The 18,386-nt window shown below is 32.0% G+C and overlaps 1 protein-coding gene and 1 long non-coding RNA gene across 2 annotated transcripts; both read right to left on the reverse strand.

Annotated features, from left to right (window-relative positions):
* Positions 1 to 6,677: 6,677 nt before the first annotated feature.
* LOC134683644 (uncharacterized protein PF13_0277-like) lies at positions 6,678 to 9,675 on the reverse strand. Its single transcript, XM_063542956.1, has 2 exons — positions 9,594 to 9,675; positions 6,678 to 7,330 (listed from the first exon to the last, which is right to left on the reverse strand). Exons 1-2 carry the CDS (start codon positions 9,622 to 9,624, stop codon positions 6,678 to 6,680), a joined length of 684 nt encoding a protein of 227 aa, XP_063399026.1. The 5' UTR covers positions 9,625 to 9,675.
* An 859-nt stretch (positions 9,676 to 10,534) lies between these two features.
* Positions 10,535 to 13,372, reverse strand: LOC134684132 (uncharacterized). The gene is made up of 3 exons (XR_010101178.1): positions 13,321 to 13,372; positions 12,213 to 12,318; positions 10,535 to 10,596 (listed from the first exon to the last, which is right to left on the reverse strand). It is a non-coding gene; the product is annotated as an uncharacterized LOC134684132 (long non-coding RNA).
* Between the last annotated feature and the right edge of the window lie 5,014 nt (positions 13,373 to 18,386).

The raw sequence follows: 18,386 nt of genomic DNA on the forward strand, positions 1-18,386 counted from the left end.
ATTCAATCAATTTAATAAGTAATCAAATATAACAAACAAGGAGTAAATATGGCATAAAGTTCGAACTTAGTGAGATCATGGTAAACACATTAAAAAAATCATTTTCCAAAAGCATGAATTCTAGTTGATACTAAGAAGCATATAAACAAAACAATTTTGCAAAAAAATTTATATGAAGGTTTAGTAAGACGAAAACAATATATACTGGGAATGCAATACTATGCATTTGATGCTATCTTTCAATATTCAAGATGTCAGTACATGTTCAAGCCAATTTATTAGCCGTCTAAATATTATTTGGGTTTTATAACTTATGTTGAACATATTTTTCCCAAAGTTGAAGTATAAACTCAAACCGCATGAACTAAAACAAATGCTAAAACAAACGTGTATTCATTGTTCCCAAATACAAAAAAATATAAAATATGATTAAAATTTTGGTGTACATGTATTCTGAGGGATATTGTGAAACTGAATATATTTTGTATTCTAATATGACGTGCTTCTTTTGCTTTGTGAATAAACCCATGCTCTAAATCCAATAAAATGTATTTACACATGCGTATATTGACTACTGCAGAATAATGATTTTTTTTTCAAATTGGCATGCATTTGATATATATTATTATTTTAAAACACTCCAAAACTCTTAAATGATCGTTATGTTGTTATTAATTTATTTATTATGGCTGTAATGTGTTGCGTTTCGAAATTGACATATTTGACCTAGATATGACAACAGTTCATTAGAGCTGTTTAAAACTCCTCTGAAAAATCATAGTACCAGTCGTTTTCTTCTTTACAAATGAAATAGGGTGCTTCATGGAAGAGCCTACACAAACGCGCTACACTTATACACATCGGACATAGACATTAACTTAATTGTCCTAATCAGAATCAAAATAACTGACGCACACTATACGTTATAGTAGTTTTAACATGGGTAGACATTATTGTTGTGTTATTTTAGCCCTCATTGTCGCTCGGGCAAAAATAACCACTTCCTATGTAATGAGTGGTGGGGATGAGCCGCTCGAAAAGGGCACTATTTTATGCTGCTTGATATATGAAAAGGGTGAGAAAATCAGATTGAAAATATCAATAGGTTGATATCATCATTTGCTTGATTATATCATGATTATCTGAAACTAATCAGAAGTCAGCATTTAATTTCGATGCGGTTACAACACGGTCGTTAATGCTTCAACTATTTGTCAAACCAATTATTCTGTATTCGTTCCAAGATGGTATTTAAACTGATACCAGTTATAGATGATATAAATCCAACCATTTTGACATGTTCACCTAACTACATTCATAAATTTGTATAAATGAAACGGGATAACAATTATAAAAAGAAATTCCATAGTGTCTATACTTCCTTCAAGAGAGAATGACAAAGTAACTTTTAAACAGTTTTCCATTATATAATATAAAACATAGTGAAAGTGTAACTCTCTGGGGTGTTATTAGATTTATCTGACCAAGCATATGTTATCTCCTTCATATAAACAAAAGATATAAAAGTGACAAATAGAGGAAACTTTAGATCATGAAGATGTGGCAAATTTATTGGAAAAGCAAGGTCCGATTCTTCAACTTAATCCTGATGATGAGGGGACCAAGACAATCTCTTTACTAATGTGAGATAAGATAAAAAAAAAATTAAAAAAAAAGATATCCAAATATATCTATAGGTCTGTTTTTTGTTATTTGATAAAAAATATGTATTTATTTTTAAGAAAACAAAATATATAAAAAAAGTGGGGTGCTGGATGTCTCAGCTGCTCATCCCATCCCGAGCAAATAAATAGTGAAGTGGCCAACCCCCCCCCCCCCCCCCCCCCGATATAATAAACAGTAAACAGGAGAAATTGTGTTTGATTTTCATATTAAGAAATAACCTTACAATGAATTTAATGATTAATTATTTGAGTGTATGTGAAAGATTTTAAAACTGTATATCATTGTTCATTGATTATTTACCTTCTACAAAATAGAAACATAATGTAACTTACCTGAATAAAAGGAGCATCAAAGACAATATTTGATTTCTATTTTCATAAAAAAAATCTATTTTAGAAAGAATATTATACCGTAAATAATCACTTGTTTCTTTAATCGATTACACAAAAAGTAATGTACTGATACAAATTACACATGTAACCCTATATAGATTGAATGATATAAATATATAATAAATTAAATGCAGTGTATGTTTACTTACATCGTTCATCTTGTTTCAGCATATGTTTGTCATACACTGAGAGGTGCTTGATATTTCATTTTCAAATCATCCCAAAATGTACAGAGCACAATACGCCAGTACACGGTGTGTGTAACTTATTTATCAAGTTATGATTAAAGTGTTGACATGGTTGAGTGAAGTAATTACTTCCTGTTTTGAATTCTATATATAGCACTTCAATCGTTGTATTGTAAACACCACCATGAAATGTGACGGATGAATTAATTTAAAAGTAGATGAACTATGATATGACCCTTTGATTGTAAGTTGAGAACGTCACTGACGAGTCTTATAAAATTGAGAATGGAAATGGGGAATGTGTCAAAGAGACAACAACCCGACCAAAATAAAAAAACACAACAGCAGAAGGTCACCAACAGGTCTTCAATGTAGCGAGAAATTCCCGCACCCGGAGGCGTCCTTCAGCTGGCCCCTAAACAAATATATACTAGTTCAGTGATAATGAACGCCATACTAATTTCCAAATTGTACACAATAAACTAAAATTTAAATAATACAAGACTTACAAAGGCCAGAGGCTCCTGACTTGGGACAGGCGCAAAAATGCGGCGGGTTTAAACATGTTTGTGAGATCTCAACCCTCCCCCTTTACCTCTAACCAGTGTAGAAAAGTAAAAGCATAACAATACGCACATTAAAATGCAGTTCAAGAGAAGTCCGAGTCTGATGTCAGAAGATGTAACCAAAGAAAATAAACAAAATGACAATAATACATAAATAACAACAGACTACTAGCAGTAAACTGACATGCCAGCTCCAGACTTGAATTAAACTGACTGAAAGATTATGATTTCATCATATGAACATCAGACACAATCCTTCCCGTAAGGGGTTTAGTATCATACCATCATAACATATATGAGAAGAACATAACCCGTGTCATGCCAACAACTGTTTTTAGAATAAATGTGTTTAGTTCCGACGCAAAGACCTTATCAGTGACTCAATATTAACGCCAAAATATGCAATCTTTAATGACCTGACAACAGTATCGTAATTATATCCCTTCTTAATAAGTCTATTCAAAGGTTTTGTAAGTTTATGAGGTGAATACTGACACCTTTGTGCTTTATAAAGAATATTTCCATAAAAAATTGGATGTGAAATACCTGAACGTATAAAAAGTCTGCATGTTGAGCTATATTTACGAATGATGTCTTTATACCGATGATAAAATTTAGTAAATGTTTTGACTAGTTTGTGATATCGAAAACCCTGGTGTAATAGTTTTTCAGTAATACATAAATTTCTCTCGTTAAAATCTAAAACATTGTTACATACACGAGCGAATCGTACAAGTTGAGATATATAAACTCCGTAAGATGGTGACAAGGGAACGTCACCATCTAAAAACGGATAATTAACGATAGGAAATGAAAAATCATCCCTTTTATCATAAATTTTTGTATTCAGCTTTCCGTTAGTGATATAGATATCAAGATCGAGGAAAGGGCAGTGGTCATTGTTAGTATTAGCTTTATTTAAAGTAAGTTCACCAGGATAAATTTCATTAATATACATACTGAAGTCGTCATTATTGAGAGCCAAAATATCATCCAAATATCTAAAAGTATTATTAAATTTGTTTATCAGATGTTGTTTTGATGGGTCTTTGCTTATTTTTGTCATAAATTGTAACTCGTAACAATACAAAAAGAGGTCCGCAATAAGTGGTGCACAGTTAGTCCCCATTGGAATTCCGATAATCTGACGATATACGGAAACCCCAAAGCAAACAAAAATGTTATCTAGTAAAAATTCCAGGGCATATATAGTATCAAAGCATGTCCAATTAGCATAGTTTTTTTGTTTATTGCTACTAAAAAATGACCTAAAAGAGTTTGAACATATATATTCACATTCTGATTTTTTGAATGCCCATTTAATTAGGTGTGTGAATTTTTTCTTAACGAGAATGTGAGGCAATGTGGTATACAGGGTAGAAAAATCAAAACTTTGAACAGATTCAAAATCACCAATATAAGCATGCAATTTATCAAGTACTTCCAACGAGTTCTTGACACTCCAAAAGTAATTTATTCCACTATTTGCGAACGCCTTATTTGAACAATTTATTATAAGGTTTTTAATTGTACCAAGTGTGCTGGTAAGAATAATAGACAATTTAGTAGTTGGACAATGGCTTGAAGACGAAATAAATCTATATTTGTAAGGGGTTTTGTGTAGCTTCGGAAGCCAATACATAGTTGGGACTTTCATTGTATTTGGCTCTGCTTGTAAAGCGGTGGCTAATAGTTTATGTTTGTTACAGATTTCGTTTTCTGAAAATGGAGTCAGTTGGAATGTTGGTGAATTGGTGATTTCCTTTTTCAGAACCTCAATGTAAAATTTACGTCAAACAATAATAATATTATTAGCAGCTTTATCGGCCGGGACAAAAACAAATTCCCTGGCTAGTTGTTTTAGTTTATGTTTGATACGAGAAATAGGTTTATTGTGGTTATTGTTAATAGTAAAATGTTCTTTAAAATGTTGAATACGTATATCAACTATCTTCATTACTGAATTAAAAAAAGAGTCCAAAGATTTTTTGTCAGCTTTTTCCCGTTTTATCCATTTCATACAGTAAGTATAGAGTGAGTCGTGGATGATATTACGACACTCATTCCAATTAATAATTGACGGGGGACGATATTTAGATACTTATGCATGTTATGTAGACAAAACGCGCGTTTGGCGTACTAACTTATAATCCTGGTACTATAGACAGCTTGATATGGTTTATACATTGACATACATTGGAAGGAATCCCTCCTTCTCCACAACTAATCAACCACCACAAGAGTTCAATTAATAAACTATACGGTACAAATTAAAATATCATTCTTTTCGTACATGAACGAGCTTATAAATGTTGTATAACATAAAATTAAGCATTTTATTGTGATTTCGGCATATTTTATAAAATAATTATTGAAATATATTAAAAAAACATAGAACTTGGATGAATGTCAGTGATAGCAACCCAACGAAAACGTTATTGAAAATAAGCCAAAAAATGTACTTTGTACTGTAAATCTCTAACAACTTGACATGACACTATCGTAGGTGGGGCATAAAATAGCCAACGGTCTAAAGATATTTGAAGATTTGGTATGAGTGCCGATGAGGTAACTCTCCATTCAAGTCTCAATTTGTAGAGATCAAAGTTCGATCTTCAACACGCACCATTACAATTGGCTTACAACGAATAGCAAGCTGAAAAGGGTTCCAATAATTACTAGTGTAAAACCATTCAAACGGGGACACCAACTGTCTAATCTATATCAACAAACGAGAAAAAATGAGAAACCCTGAACACCAGGTTCATTACTTAAAACAGGGAAAAACAAATGCAACGAGTTTAACCCTTTTAGTAGGAACCGACCTTCACCCTTACTTGAAACAATAATGTAACATCGAACGACACACTATAGAATATCAATTGCTATGGCTTAAGTCAATCAAAAGACATTTTATCACAGATAAACATACACTGAACGAATTCATTACATTTAAGACACAACGTGGATATACAATAAAGAGAATAAGGGGTGATATGCTAAATCATTTATGAAAGTCAACCATTACATTGAACAGAAAGCCGCCCATTAAAATTTGTTGTAAGGTATACAGTATAAATGGAGAGCGCAAGTATGTTAAACAAAAAAATAATTGTGGTTGTTTATAGTACGAGATCAGAATTGAAAACTTATAGTCATACCAAACACATATCAAAGCTGGTATATATCAAAACGAGATATACATGCAGCACCAAATAAGTAAACACCAAATAACAAAAAAGCAATACATATTATATCAACAGATCAAATTGAAACAAACGTACGATTTGAGACTACTCGTAGTTACTGAATCTATATCCAAAAGGAGAAACGAGAAATATTTATTAACAAACGACAATCACTGAAACACGTAAAGGGGCATGACGTAGGTGATTTTCGACTTATGACTGATTATCACTTTGACACAAATAATACTCATTCTAAATAAGTTTATCATCTAATAGCTGTCGATTTAAAATGTGTGAAAATAGAAATCTTATTGTTTTACACTCCTAGGTGTTAAATCAACTACACCAAAACGATCTGCAGTGAACATTTCCAAAATGATAGTAAATTCACACATATATATTTCCTGTTCAACTTTGTCATTGAGTTGTCATAATGAAGGAACTTACGGGGTACAACGGTCGATCTGGAGTGGTGTTGATCAAGTGTGAACGAGAGGAAATTCATATTAAAGATTGAATTGATACGTAGGTTGTTCAAATTGAAGGAAATGATGATACTACGTATACATCGCTATTTTATACTTGACAACTTGACATACACTTTTAACTAATAAATAACGAAAATCCTAAAATATTTACACATTATTTAATACATAATTAAAACGAATAGCGACGATTGTTGAAAATACCGGTACTTACTAGCACGTCCTCATGTTGACTAACAACAATTACATCACTTTTGTAAAGTCGACTAATTTGGGTGATTTTGTGATCATTGCTTAATTTATTATACACATTCTTTTCTTCGTTGCATCCGTGAGCGAGAGTTTGGTAAGAGTGCGCATGAACAAAAAATTTAGTGGCCTTTAGATAATCAGGTTCGTTTATGTTGTTGCAACAGCTTATGTTGGTATTATAAACGTGAACTGTTGAATTCTCTTTGTCAGTAAGTGTTTGATAAGGATTCAAGTAACCAGTAGAATCTGCAATCTTTATATATGATGAGGTATTAGATTCACTTGTAGTCTCTGAACCATCAATAATCACATCTAAATATGGATTATCTGACTGGTCGTTATGGATTGTCACATGGTCGTTGATAATATCATAATGGTTAACGTTAGGTTCAAAGTATTCATGCACTGAAGAACTAGAATTATTTAATGAAATGTTTTCTTGTTTCGATATTTCTATTGTTGAAGATTTCTTCCGACATTTGTGGCCTATATAAATCATAACAAGTAGTGCGATAAACCCCGCAACTGACGCAGAATACACAATATGTATTTGTTCTTTCGATAAGTCGAACTCTGTAAGAAATATCAATGTACATAATAGTAAACAAGAAATAACGTTTTGCTTATGAAATTACGATATGAAACATGCATATTATAGCAGCAAAAAATAACCAACCAAAAACTACCGTAACATTTTTGAGTGTCAATCAAGGAAACATAAAAGATTTAATTATTACTAAGGGTCAGCACTATGTATTTGATAGAAGACAAGATATGTACACTATGCTTAGGCTGTAAATCGACATAAGTCTTATGAGCATTCTAATTCAATTAAGAATGGATCAAACCGTCTGGCTGCACGGAGTCCCGAAGTATTGCTGCCATTATTCAGACAATACAATATTTATGAGCTTAAATTTCTTGAATGTTTTAGAAATAATGTGAAAAGAAAACATTTTCAAAGAAGTGTCTTCATTGTTGGATGAATACCAAAATTTATAACAAACGCGATGATTTTAATTTTCCTATAGTCATCTTTCCATTTTCCGTGTAGCAACATCCCAGGGGCACCAGCATTTGAAGTATTTGTGTCTTAATTGATACGTTACCCTAGAGCTAGCTCGAAGTACGTTGATTTTGATGAACGAAGAATACTACTTCTTCAAAAGATGCTAAAACAGGGCTATGAATTAATTTAATTAAGGTCATCGCTCAAGAAAATTTACGGTCGCCATTATTAGCTGATCGGCCTTTATGACAAAAACGTGTCAGTATCATATCTGATATTCTTCCTCAGTCATAATAACCTTCTATCATTACCGAACTGAACAAATAAATAACACGACGGCTGCCGTATACGGTGCAGGAAATGCTTACACTTTCGGGGCACCTGATTTCACTCCCGGTTTTTAGTGCAGGCCGTGTTGTTTCTTAGTTATCACTTATAATTGTTAATATTAATATTCTTTCGTTTTGTGCGCTTTTGTTTACTCCTTGGTTTTGATTGTTATTGTCTTTCAATTTTGGTCAAATTCACATCCATTAGTTTCTGGTGTTTGGGTGTCTTTTTAAACTCGTACCACATCTTTATTTTCACATATATTAATAGTTATCAAAGGTACCAGGATTATAATTTGATACGCCAGACGCGCGTTTCGTCTACATAAGACTCATCAGTGACGCTCAGATCAAAACAGTTAAACAGTTAAAACTTTCACTAGCAATCAAGTATAATCTAAGAGGTGTATTTCAGTTGGTCTGTGTCTAACACAGATTAATATGTAGGAATAAGCAGATATCGATAGATAACCTAATATTTACATGCATTTGTATTGTCTTTTGGCATTTTCAGCGTGAAAGCTGAGCCTGTGACCAAGCACATTGATGGTTGAATAACGATGATAATAAAATTGAAATTTGAAATGGGGAATGTGTCAAAGATACAACAACCCAACCATAGCAAAACCAACAGCAGAAGGTCACCAACAGGTCTTCAATGTAACGAGAAATTCCCATACCCGGAGGCGTCCTTCAATAGGCCCCTAAACAAATATAAATTAGTTCAATGATAATGAACGCCATACTAATTTCCAAATCGTACACAAGACTAACAAAGGCCAGAGGCTCCTGACTTGGGACAGGCGCAAAAATGCGACAGGGTTAAACATGTTTATGAGATCTCAACACTCCCCATATACCTCTAGCCAATGTAGAAAAGTAAATGCATAACAATACGCACATTTAAAATTCAATTCAAGAGAAGTCCGAGTCTGATGTCAGAAGATGTAACCAATGAAAATAAACAAAATGATAATTATGCATAAATAACAACAGACTACTAGCAGTTAACTGACATGCCAGCTCAAGACTTCAATTAAACTGATTGAAAGATTATGGTTATGATATCATTATGATAAGTCCTTTTCAAATGATTTTATAAAGTTTGTTATTTTTATAATGAAACACCCTGTCTTATATTAGGGGAGGGTTGGTGCCCTCAAACATTTGTTAACCCCGCCACATTATGGATGTGATCGTCCAAAGTCAGAAACCTGTCATTTAACGGTTGGCGTTTGTTGCTGTTTATCATAATTTCGTTTTACGATTTTGTAGATAAATCAGCCCGTAAGTTTACTTCTTTTCTTTGTTATTTCGGGTTCATTTTAGTCGACTTTGTGGTAAGGGTTTTTGCTCATTGTTAAAGACCTTTCGTTGACCGTTAACTCCTAATTTCTATGCCATGTTTGTTTCGTGTGGGTCAATCATATCTCATTTTTTTAATTTTTACATAATTGATTGATGACAGAAGCAAACTGCAATGCTTTTCCAAACTCACCATCACTATCACCGGTTTCTGAATTTTGCATTTCCGTCGTACCACTAACCGATTGTTCAGAAGAAGATTGTAAATTAACAGATGATTCCTCTACAAACAAATTGTGAAAGATAAATGCACAGAATATAAATGTTGTAAATATGAATTATTGTAGTGCAAAAAAAATCGATATACCATAGATTTTATTTAATGTTTTACGTAATATTTGTAATTTGCTTGATAGATATTTATTCATTTTTACATAATAAATCTGTATTAGAAAAGCAGCGACTTCAGGTAGGTGGGGCATTTATTTTTAATTAAGATCATGTCCCCTTTAAAACCTGGAATTACCTTTGATTTGTTAGTTTTTTTGGACAAAAAAGCTTTAAACTGTCATTGTTGTACTCTTAATGTGAATATCATAACAGAGCACTTTTGTATATGTCCTGAAACATTCTTTTCTCAAAATATGTTATTTTTTATAAATGAACAACGTTTCTTCTTTTTTCGTTCGGTTTGTATGTTCAGATTTCAAGATAATATACATAACATGCATATAATCTGTAATCGAAATACAATGACTTCGCTTTTCTTTTTTCATTTCTTTATTCATACTGAGAGCGCGAAAGGACAATATAATTTTCATGATAATATATATAATATGTTATTGACATTTTACCCGCCAGCGTTTATATGCATTAAGGTTTCTTAATGTATCGAATTCAGAAAACTGCACAGGAATGCATCATTTTATTATAAGTCCCCTAGCTAAAGATAAAATCGAATCATCCTTATTAGAATTGAATTTTTAATCTCATATATAATGTTTTCATTCTTCAACAAAACATATTGTTTCAAAAACAGATGATATGATTATTATGTATTTTTTTTTATTTACAATCATGATACACTATAATCTTTTATACAAAAAAATCTCTTTATAACAAAATACTACCCACCTATACTTTGAGTAGTGCTATGTAGCTTCTGCACACAACCAATGACATTATCGCATCTAAAACTGAAATCACAGTATAATTGTTGTCATTTATAGTTTTAGTCGTATATAACTATAGATTTGAACACTTGCGTATCATTTGTTTGAATTTTTTTTATAGTTTTTATAAAACTGAAAGCATGTTCAAAATATCCTTTACTATTCGCTGTAATAATAGTTATCTAAATTACTAGGATTCCAATTTAGTACGCCAGACGCGCGTTTCGTCTACATAAGATTCGTCAGTGACTCTCATATCAAAATATCTATAAAAGCAATCAAGTACAAAGCTAAAGAGCCTTTAGGTTCCAAAAATCCTAAAAGTTGTGCCAAATACGGCTAAGGTAATCTTTGCATGGGATAAGAAAATCCTTAGTTTTACGAAAAATTCAAAGTTTTGAAAACAGGAAATTTTTATGAATGACCACATTATTGATATTCATGTCAACACCGAAGTGTTGACTACTGGGCTGATGATATCCTCGGGGACGAAATGTCCAACAGCAGTGGCATCGACCTAGTGGTGTTATAAATTACATTGAAGGAGGTGCACTACGCTAGTCAGATATCGGAATCCTCTATTTTTATCCATGCAGTGCCAAGATAAAAGTAAAATCACAAAAATACTGAACTCTGAGGAAAATTCAAAACTGAAAGTCCCTAATAAAATGGCAAAATCAAAGAATAAAACACATCAAACGAATTGATAACAACTGTCACATTCCTGACTTGGTACAGACATTTTCGAATGGGGAAAATAATAGATTGAACCTGTTTGTGTATCGCTAAACTTCTTACTTTTATGAAAGTCGCATCAAATTCCGTTATTTGTACAATGATGCGTAAACAAAACAGACATGCTAGGTAAAATAGTCGTAATATGGTTACAGCAGTCATCACGTACGTGCACAGTGTTACAATCTCAAGACAAACAAACATATACAAAAAAAAACACATAAAGCATCTATCAAATTAAAAAAACACATTCCTTGTTTCGCGTTTTGGGCGTCAGAAAATTCAAATATAAAAAAGATCTTGTCGTTCAATGTCTATACAAAAGAATTATAATTTCACATGGGGAATGGTGGTATGCAGGGTTATACCATTACCTGTACTATCTTTTTTTCAATTTGATTGAATTTCGTTTAAAAAACAACGTTTGAACATCATATATAGTCTTTATCATTTTCCTATAGTTTTGGAAAGAAAAAACACCAGAAGTCTAATGACAAACATGGCCGCAGCGGATCTGTTATTTCCTTTAAATTCCGTTAGTTATATACTATCAATTCATAATAGTTTAAAAACACCTGTTATTTTTTAAACCGAGTTGCAAGACCAATAACCAACACACCATTCATGAAAGAGGGACGAAAGATACCAAAGGGACAGTCAAACTCGTAAATATAAAACACACTGACAACGCCATGGCTAAAAATGAAAAAGACAAACAGAAAACAATAGAACACATGACACAACATAGAAAACTAAAGAATAAACAACACAAACCCCACCAAAAACTAGGGGTGATCTCAGGTGCTCCGGAACCTGTACATGGAAATAATATTGTAGCAATTAAATTGAGTTCAACGCATTGTATGAGTTTGTTTTTCCATACCTTTGTCACAAAAATGACTCACCTGTCATTGGTGCATTTACATTTATGAATACATCTTTCCCCGTATGAATTCTGATTACATGGTAAACAGGGGCTGCCAAATCGAGATGTAAATCCAACTTTACAAGCTGGAAAGATATAAAAAATTAGTTGTGAGGAGAGGATACATTAGCATTGTACTGTTTGGTTAATTTCTTTTATTTATTCATTTTCATCAGAATAACTTAAGGTTTATGTACCCTTCTGTAGCCATTTTTGTACGAACTTTTCAAACTTCAATTGTATCAAAACTACAGATATAATGAATAATAGAGATAGACCATTTTGTACATATTCCAAGGGGAAGCTTGATGCAAAGCATTATTTTTTACTGTTTCATTGCATTTAATAGAAAAGAGGACTTTGTGGCAAATAAGTTAAGATTTTTATAGAAAATCCACAGCCTTTATCCTTGTACTCTTATATTTTGCAATTTGATGACTAGCAGAAATAGGATTATTGCATGCAGTGCTAGCATTGATTTCCTTTAAACAACTTTATAAATGTAGGTATTGGTTAAAACAAATATAATTATGGCCAAAATCAAGTACACCTTTTAGGGTGCGCTCGACTTTAGTGACTCAGCACGAGGTGTTTTGGATTTTACAGGTTGCTTAGAACTTTTTGTAAAAAATAAACACTAGCACATCATAAAAAATCAAGTGAGTAACTTATGTTTCAAATTTTATAACAAAAATCTCTGTATTAAAGGCTATAGATTTTCTATAAAAATCTTGATTTATTTGCCACAAAGTCCCCTGTTTCTATCAAATGCAATGAAACAGTAAAAAATAATGCTTCGCATCAAGTTTCCCCTTGGAATATGTACTAAATGACCTATCTCTATTATTCATTATATCGGTAGTTTTGATACAATTGAGGTTTGAAAAATTCGTACAAAAATGGCTACAGAAGGGTACATAAACCTTACGCCAGTATCAGAACACTTTGTCGTTAAATATCGATTGAAAAATTTGCTCAATGGAATCAATTTACAATCGTTTATTTGGAAATACCTTAAAGATCTAAAGTACGGCCATTAATACACATGTGTTTTACTCCAACATAATCTAGAATAATAGTAAACTTACCAACGCATTTCCCATTTTTCTCTTGAAAGTATGAGCAGCAGTATTTACCTCTGAGAATAAACAAGAAAATACATGTATACACTAGACGACTATTCCTATGTTAAGGTCTTTTGGACGTAAGATTTATTTAGGCGGTTTAAAAAACAGAAAAGACACTATTCCAACGTTTCACTTTTTATAAATTATTAATTAATGCCAAACGGTATCAGTAGACATTGTGGGTTAATTAACAATGAAAGTGAGACTCTTTGTGTATATAATTGTTAGGACTTTTTGATCATGTCTGTAAATTATCTAGATCAAACACTTAGAATATCAATAGTTGTGTTACAGTACATTGCCTTATACGTGAGATGTGTTTATTGGATACGAGATCATATTGCAAATATAAATCAATTGTTTAAAAAACAATTGTTAACAGTCTTTTCCCTCTGAAACATGATTGATTGAATGATTGTTATCGATTGATTGTTAAATTGATTGATTGATTGACTGATTGGTTGGTTGGTTAATTAGTTAATTGATTGATTGATTGATTGATTGATTGATTGATTGATTGATTGATTGATAGATTTATAGCCTCACAGAGCACGTTGAAAAGGAATTGATAGCGTAGTTCCCCCGTTTAAACACTGGAGACATAGCTTCTAGGAACACATAAAAAGGCATTGAGAGACTAGTGCGCGTGTTTACACACTTGAGACTTTGCCTCTAGGAGCATGTAAAACAGGCATTGAGCGACTAGTGCTGTGTTTAAGGAATTAGCGTCCTATTTACTTATTGATGTTATGTGTGTGCATTGTATTGAAAGGAAATGGGCTCTGACCTGCATGGATCTTTTGCGCAATTTTAATTCTTTCCGAAAAGGGAAAAAGCCCTATTTTATTTCAGGTAGGCTGAACCGAATGATGTTATTGTGACATCACCAAGCAGATATACTCAAACAGATTTAATTTTCTTTCATTTACAGGTCATTGATGTCGAATGGTGCATGCTTTTTTCGTACACGTATATACGGGAACACATATTTGTTTTTTAATACATGTTTAGAAGTTTGGTTCTACGAATTTTGCTACTATTTATTAACTTTGGATTGATTTTAACGTCATTGATTTTAATTTCTCAATCCAGATTGAAACGTAAAGCGGACTGCACGTAATTTATACTGCAAACGAAAATATATTTTCTCGATTTATTTAACAGGTAAACTTTCGTCCAATCGTTGATATATAATAGATATTTAATTCCTCCAAAACAAAAGGGGGGAATAGTAGTTGTGGGCATTGGATGATTACAAATATAAATTACATGTAGGCATCATGAGAGCTGTAAAGTTTGAAGCTATATTCAATTGCAGTAGCATGAAAAACTCCAAAATACTGCGCGTATTTTTTCGAAAAAAATTCACGAAATGATGTCGCAACTAACATTTTGCTACCATTTTTTTTTAAATTTTAACCTGGACTGTATTCAGAAAAAAAGCAGTTAGAAGTGAATGTCAATTTATAGAACATGACCTTGACCTTTGACCTTGACCTCATGTTTTTTTTAAAAGTTGGGACCCAAGGACCTGAAATTAAAAGACTAGGTTGATACCTCGACGCCTTACGGTTTATGGGTTCATATACATATCATTTATTTTAAAGGCATAATGGGGAATAACACTGATAAGGAGTCTCCGGATAGCTTCCGTCAAAATTATTTAGCACATCATGAGGATATAACGAACAATTTAGGCCAAAACAATTTTCGTAATCTTATACAGTTGGGACGTTTTAGCGATAACAAGGAAAACAGTGTTAGGGTAGGTATCTCTTACACCGAAAAGTTTTTGTTTACGCAGTGTCAGTTTTAAACGAATATGAACTGTTCGATATCATATTCCTAATATAAAAGTGACATCTTGCATAATAATACAACAGCGAAAAAACACAATTTGGACGAAGAAAAAAAAAATAAAAACCAATTCTTCAGAGAACAATAGATGGTCTTTCCATTTCGATAATTATAATGCAATTTAATAAACAGTGTTGGAATATGTCACTCCTGGTTCATGTCACTTGTTATTTCAAACTTATATAAACACAATATAATTATAAGTACTTTTTCATAAGAAACTCAGCAATTTGCTACTTCCAGTTAAAATACGGTGATTTCCGGTTGATCTGGTACAGGATGAAATATCTACCCGCAAATGCAGAAGACTTAGTTGTTTTTTAATGAACCAATATTTTTTTTTAGCAATGGTCAAAATATAAAACGTCTAATTGACCTTTGCCCTTGACCTCAATTCCAAGTGCATAGGTCAGTGATCTCAAATCAATAGAACCCAGGTCAATCACTAGATGGTTGTGGAGTAATACTAATTTCAAATACATAAAGGGAAAAAACTCCTATAAGGTTTGACCAAAGCACTTCAATTGAATAGAATGAAGTTGTGCCCTATTGTAAATAGTTATTTGGCAAACAAATCATATCATTAACTGTTTCGGTTTCTTTTGAATAAAGATAACAAGGAAAATTTTAAATTTAGAACATGACCTTGACCTTTGACCTTGACCTCAATTTGACAATTTGACCAAGGGCTCCATTTTAACATACTTTAGGCCTCTATGATTTATAATGCATGAATTTATCCAACCTATCACAAATTTTAAGTTTTCAAAGGGAAATAACTCCCACAAGATGTCTTTCGATCACTCAAATCAAAGTTACCCAAATCATTCTGAAGACTAGACAAACAATTTGGTAAAAACAGTTTGTTAAAATCTTTTACGGTTTTAGAGATATAGCGATAACAAACAAAGGGAACGCGGGGAGATAACTCCTATAAGAAAATGCGTAAAGTCACACAGGGAGAATTTTTAAACCCCCACTACGGTACAACATCATTGGCCAAAAATCCATTCGATATGTTGTAAGACAAAAAAGCATCGCAGACGGCAGAAGAAGAAAACATAATCAGACGAAAAACAGAAGGTCTTTCCACAAAAAGTTGAACGAACTAATAATAATCAGAAGAAAACCAATATAAGTAAGTCGTTTTATGATGACAAAAAAATTACATTAAATGAATAAAGATGTACGAATATCTATTAACCTTACATCATACTGCAAATAATAAATCTTGAAGAGTAGTCAAATTAAAGTTATTGTGATTTCGTTTTGTCACTATATTGGTATGAACCCACCCAAATTATAAAAAGCATTTATATCAAATTATAAAATGTACTGATATTCCTTTTTGTTTTTTCGACCAGCAAATTTGCCCTCTTTGATTTTTCCAGTTCTACAATGCTTTTGTTTTTGTTTTTTTTTTTTTTCTCATATTGTGACCTCAATCGTCACATTAATGCTATGGACACATTATTGTCGAAATACCCATCAGGAGCTGTGGAAGTTTAACCGTCAATGGCTATCATATTTGTTTCTTTTGTTATTATTCCTTTATCAATGCTTATTAGCAGCTTTGTCTGTTTAAATCTCGGTATGTACGTATACTAGTTTTAAAAATATTATTGCATTTTCATATTTATCATATTTTTGCATAATGTACTTTTCCTGAATTGGTTCCAATTGCTGACATGAACAGCACACATGAAATATAAAAATATCATGATTTAAAATATACTGTATATAATAATGAGAAAAAACTAAAGAACTGCATTTCATCATCATATATTCAAATTGGTTGATTAAAAGGTACATACAAGTTTCATCCAGGCACATATTAGTTTTTGTCTGAAATTGGTCATTTTTTTTCGTAGACTTTTTAATTCATGCATTGGATTGTCTTACGCTCTATTTTACGCGTCCTGACAGATGTATCACTTATTGTTCAAAATAATTCTCCATTTGTTATGTGTATACAGATGGTGGTTGCATTATAATATGCACTTACTATATTTAATCACAGTTTAATCGAGTTTCTATATCATTAAAAATCTTACCTGGTCTTACTTTCACATACGTAAGGTCCAGCTAAACTTTCAACGAAGCCTAATATAAAACATATCATGAATAAAAATGGCATCCTTTATTATTTAATTGTTCTAAAATTTACTTTAAACAGGAAATTATTTATATTTTCAAGATGAAACATTTAAACAATCATTTTTCAGTACCTCAACTTCAACTTCCCGAGTGTATTTAAGTGTGTATAAATACATAAAAATTCCGTAAATGGAAAACTGAATTTTATTCCTGCACATTGATGTGTACTGTGGTATTTTTAAATTGTGTTATAACCAACTAGTCATGCAAACAACTATGCAAAATGACATTACTATATATTGACAGTAGAAAATAGGTATGCTTTAAAATTTACTATTGAGTAATTTCAGATCGGATTGGACTTACTATACGATCTCACACCTCATCTATTTATTCTAAGCCTAAATAAAATAGGAAAATATGTCGATTTTTTTATAAGGTAGAAATGTTAATGTAAGTTTGCCCGTACTATAGAATGCACAAATTATACATTTAAAACATATTGATTCAAACAAGATGTACGTTGAATTTTTTTTACAGTATATTCGCCTGTTTAACATTGTATATTTTTGCTTGTGAGACATTTAAATGTGGGGTTTTGCCTTTATCAGGAACGTCTTTCACAGCAAAAAAAGACAAATATATCGCTTAAAAAGAACTATCTTTAAAAAGCACAATGACTTAATGATGCAGGACCTCTTTAATAAAATCTCCATCTGAATGTAACTACAAGAAATTCTTTCACTAAGTCTGGTTATATTAAGGCAATAATATATAAGAATATTGTGATGACACCTAAACATTTTATTTGTAAAAAAATCCAGTGCAAATAAAAAGAAACAAATATACATTTACTATTGTTTACATTAAACTTAATTCATGGTTAACAAAGCTAGAAACTATTGGTAGTATAAGTAGTATCTTTCTGTTTACATTCACCAAAACCCCGCGGAAATCTCACATGCGTAGGTGCGTTCTAAAAGGTACAACAATATTTACATTAAAAATTATATAATTGTCCCGAATAAACAGCTGTCATGGATGCAAAGAGGTATTGGAGAAACAATTATTTT

This window comes from Mytilus trossulus, chromosome 9, assembly GCF_036588685.1.
Source record: "Mytilus trossulus isolate FHL-02 chromosome 9, PNRI_Mtr1.1.1.hap1, whole genome shotgun sequence".
Lineage (NCBI taxonomy): Eukaryota > Metazoa > Mollusca > Bivalvia > Mytilida > Mytilidae > Mytilus > Mytilus trossulus.

What these genes read in the sequence shown, in the direction of transcription:
- LOC134683644 (XM_063542956.1), bottom strand. Translation starts at nt 9,624, where the DNA reads ATGCAAAATTCAGAAACCGGTGATAGTGATG. An exon ending in AGAAACCGGTGATAGTGATG is followed by an intron (nt 7,331 to 9,593) that starts GTGAGTTTGGAA and finishes TATTTCTTACAG; the next exon opens with AGTTCGACTTATCGAAAGAA.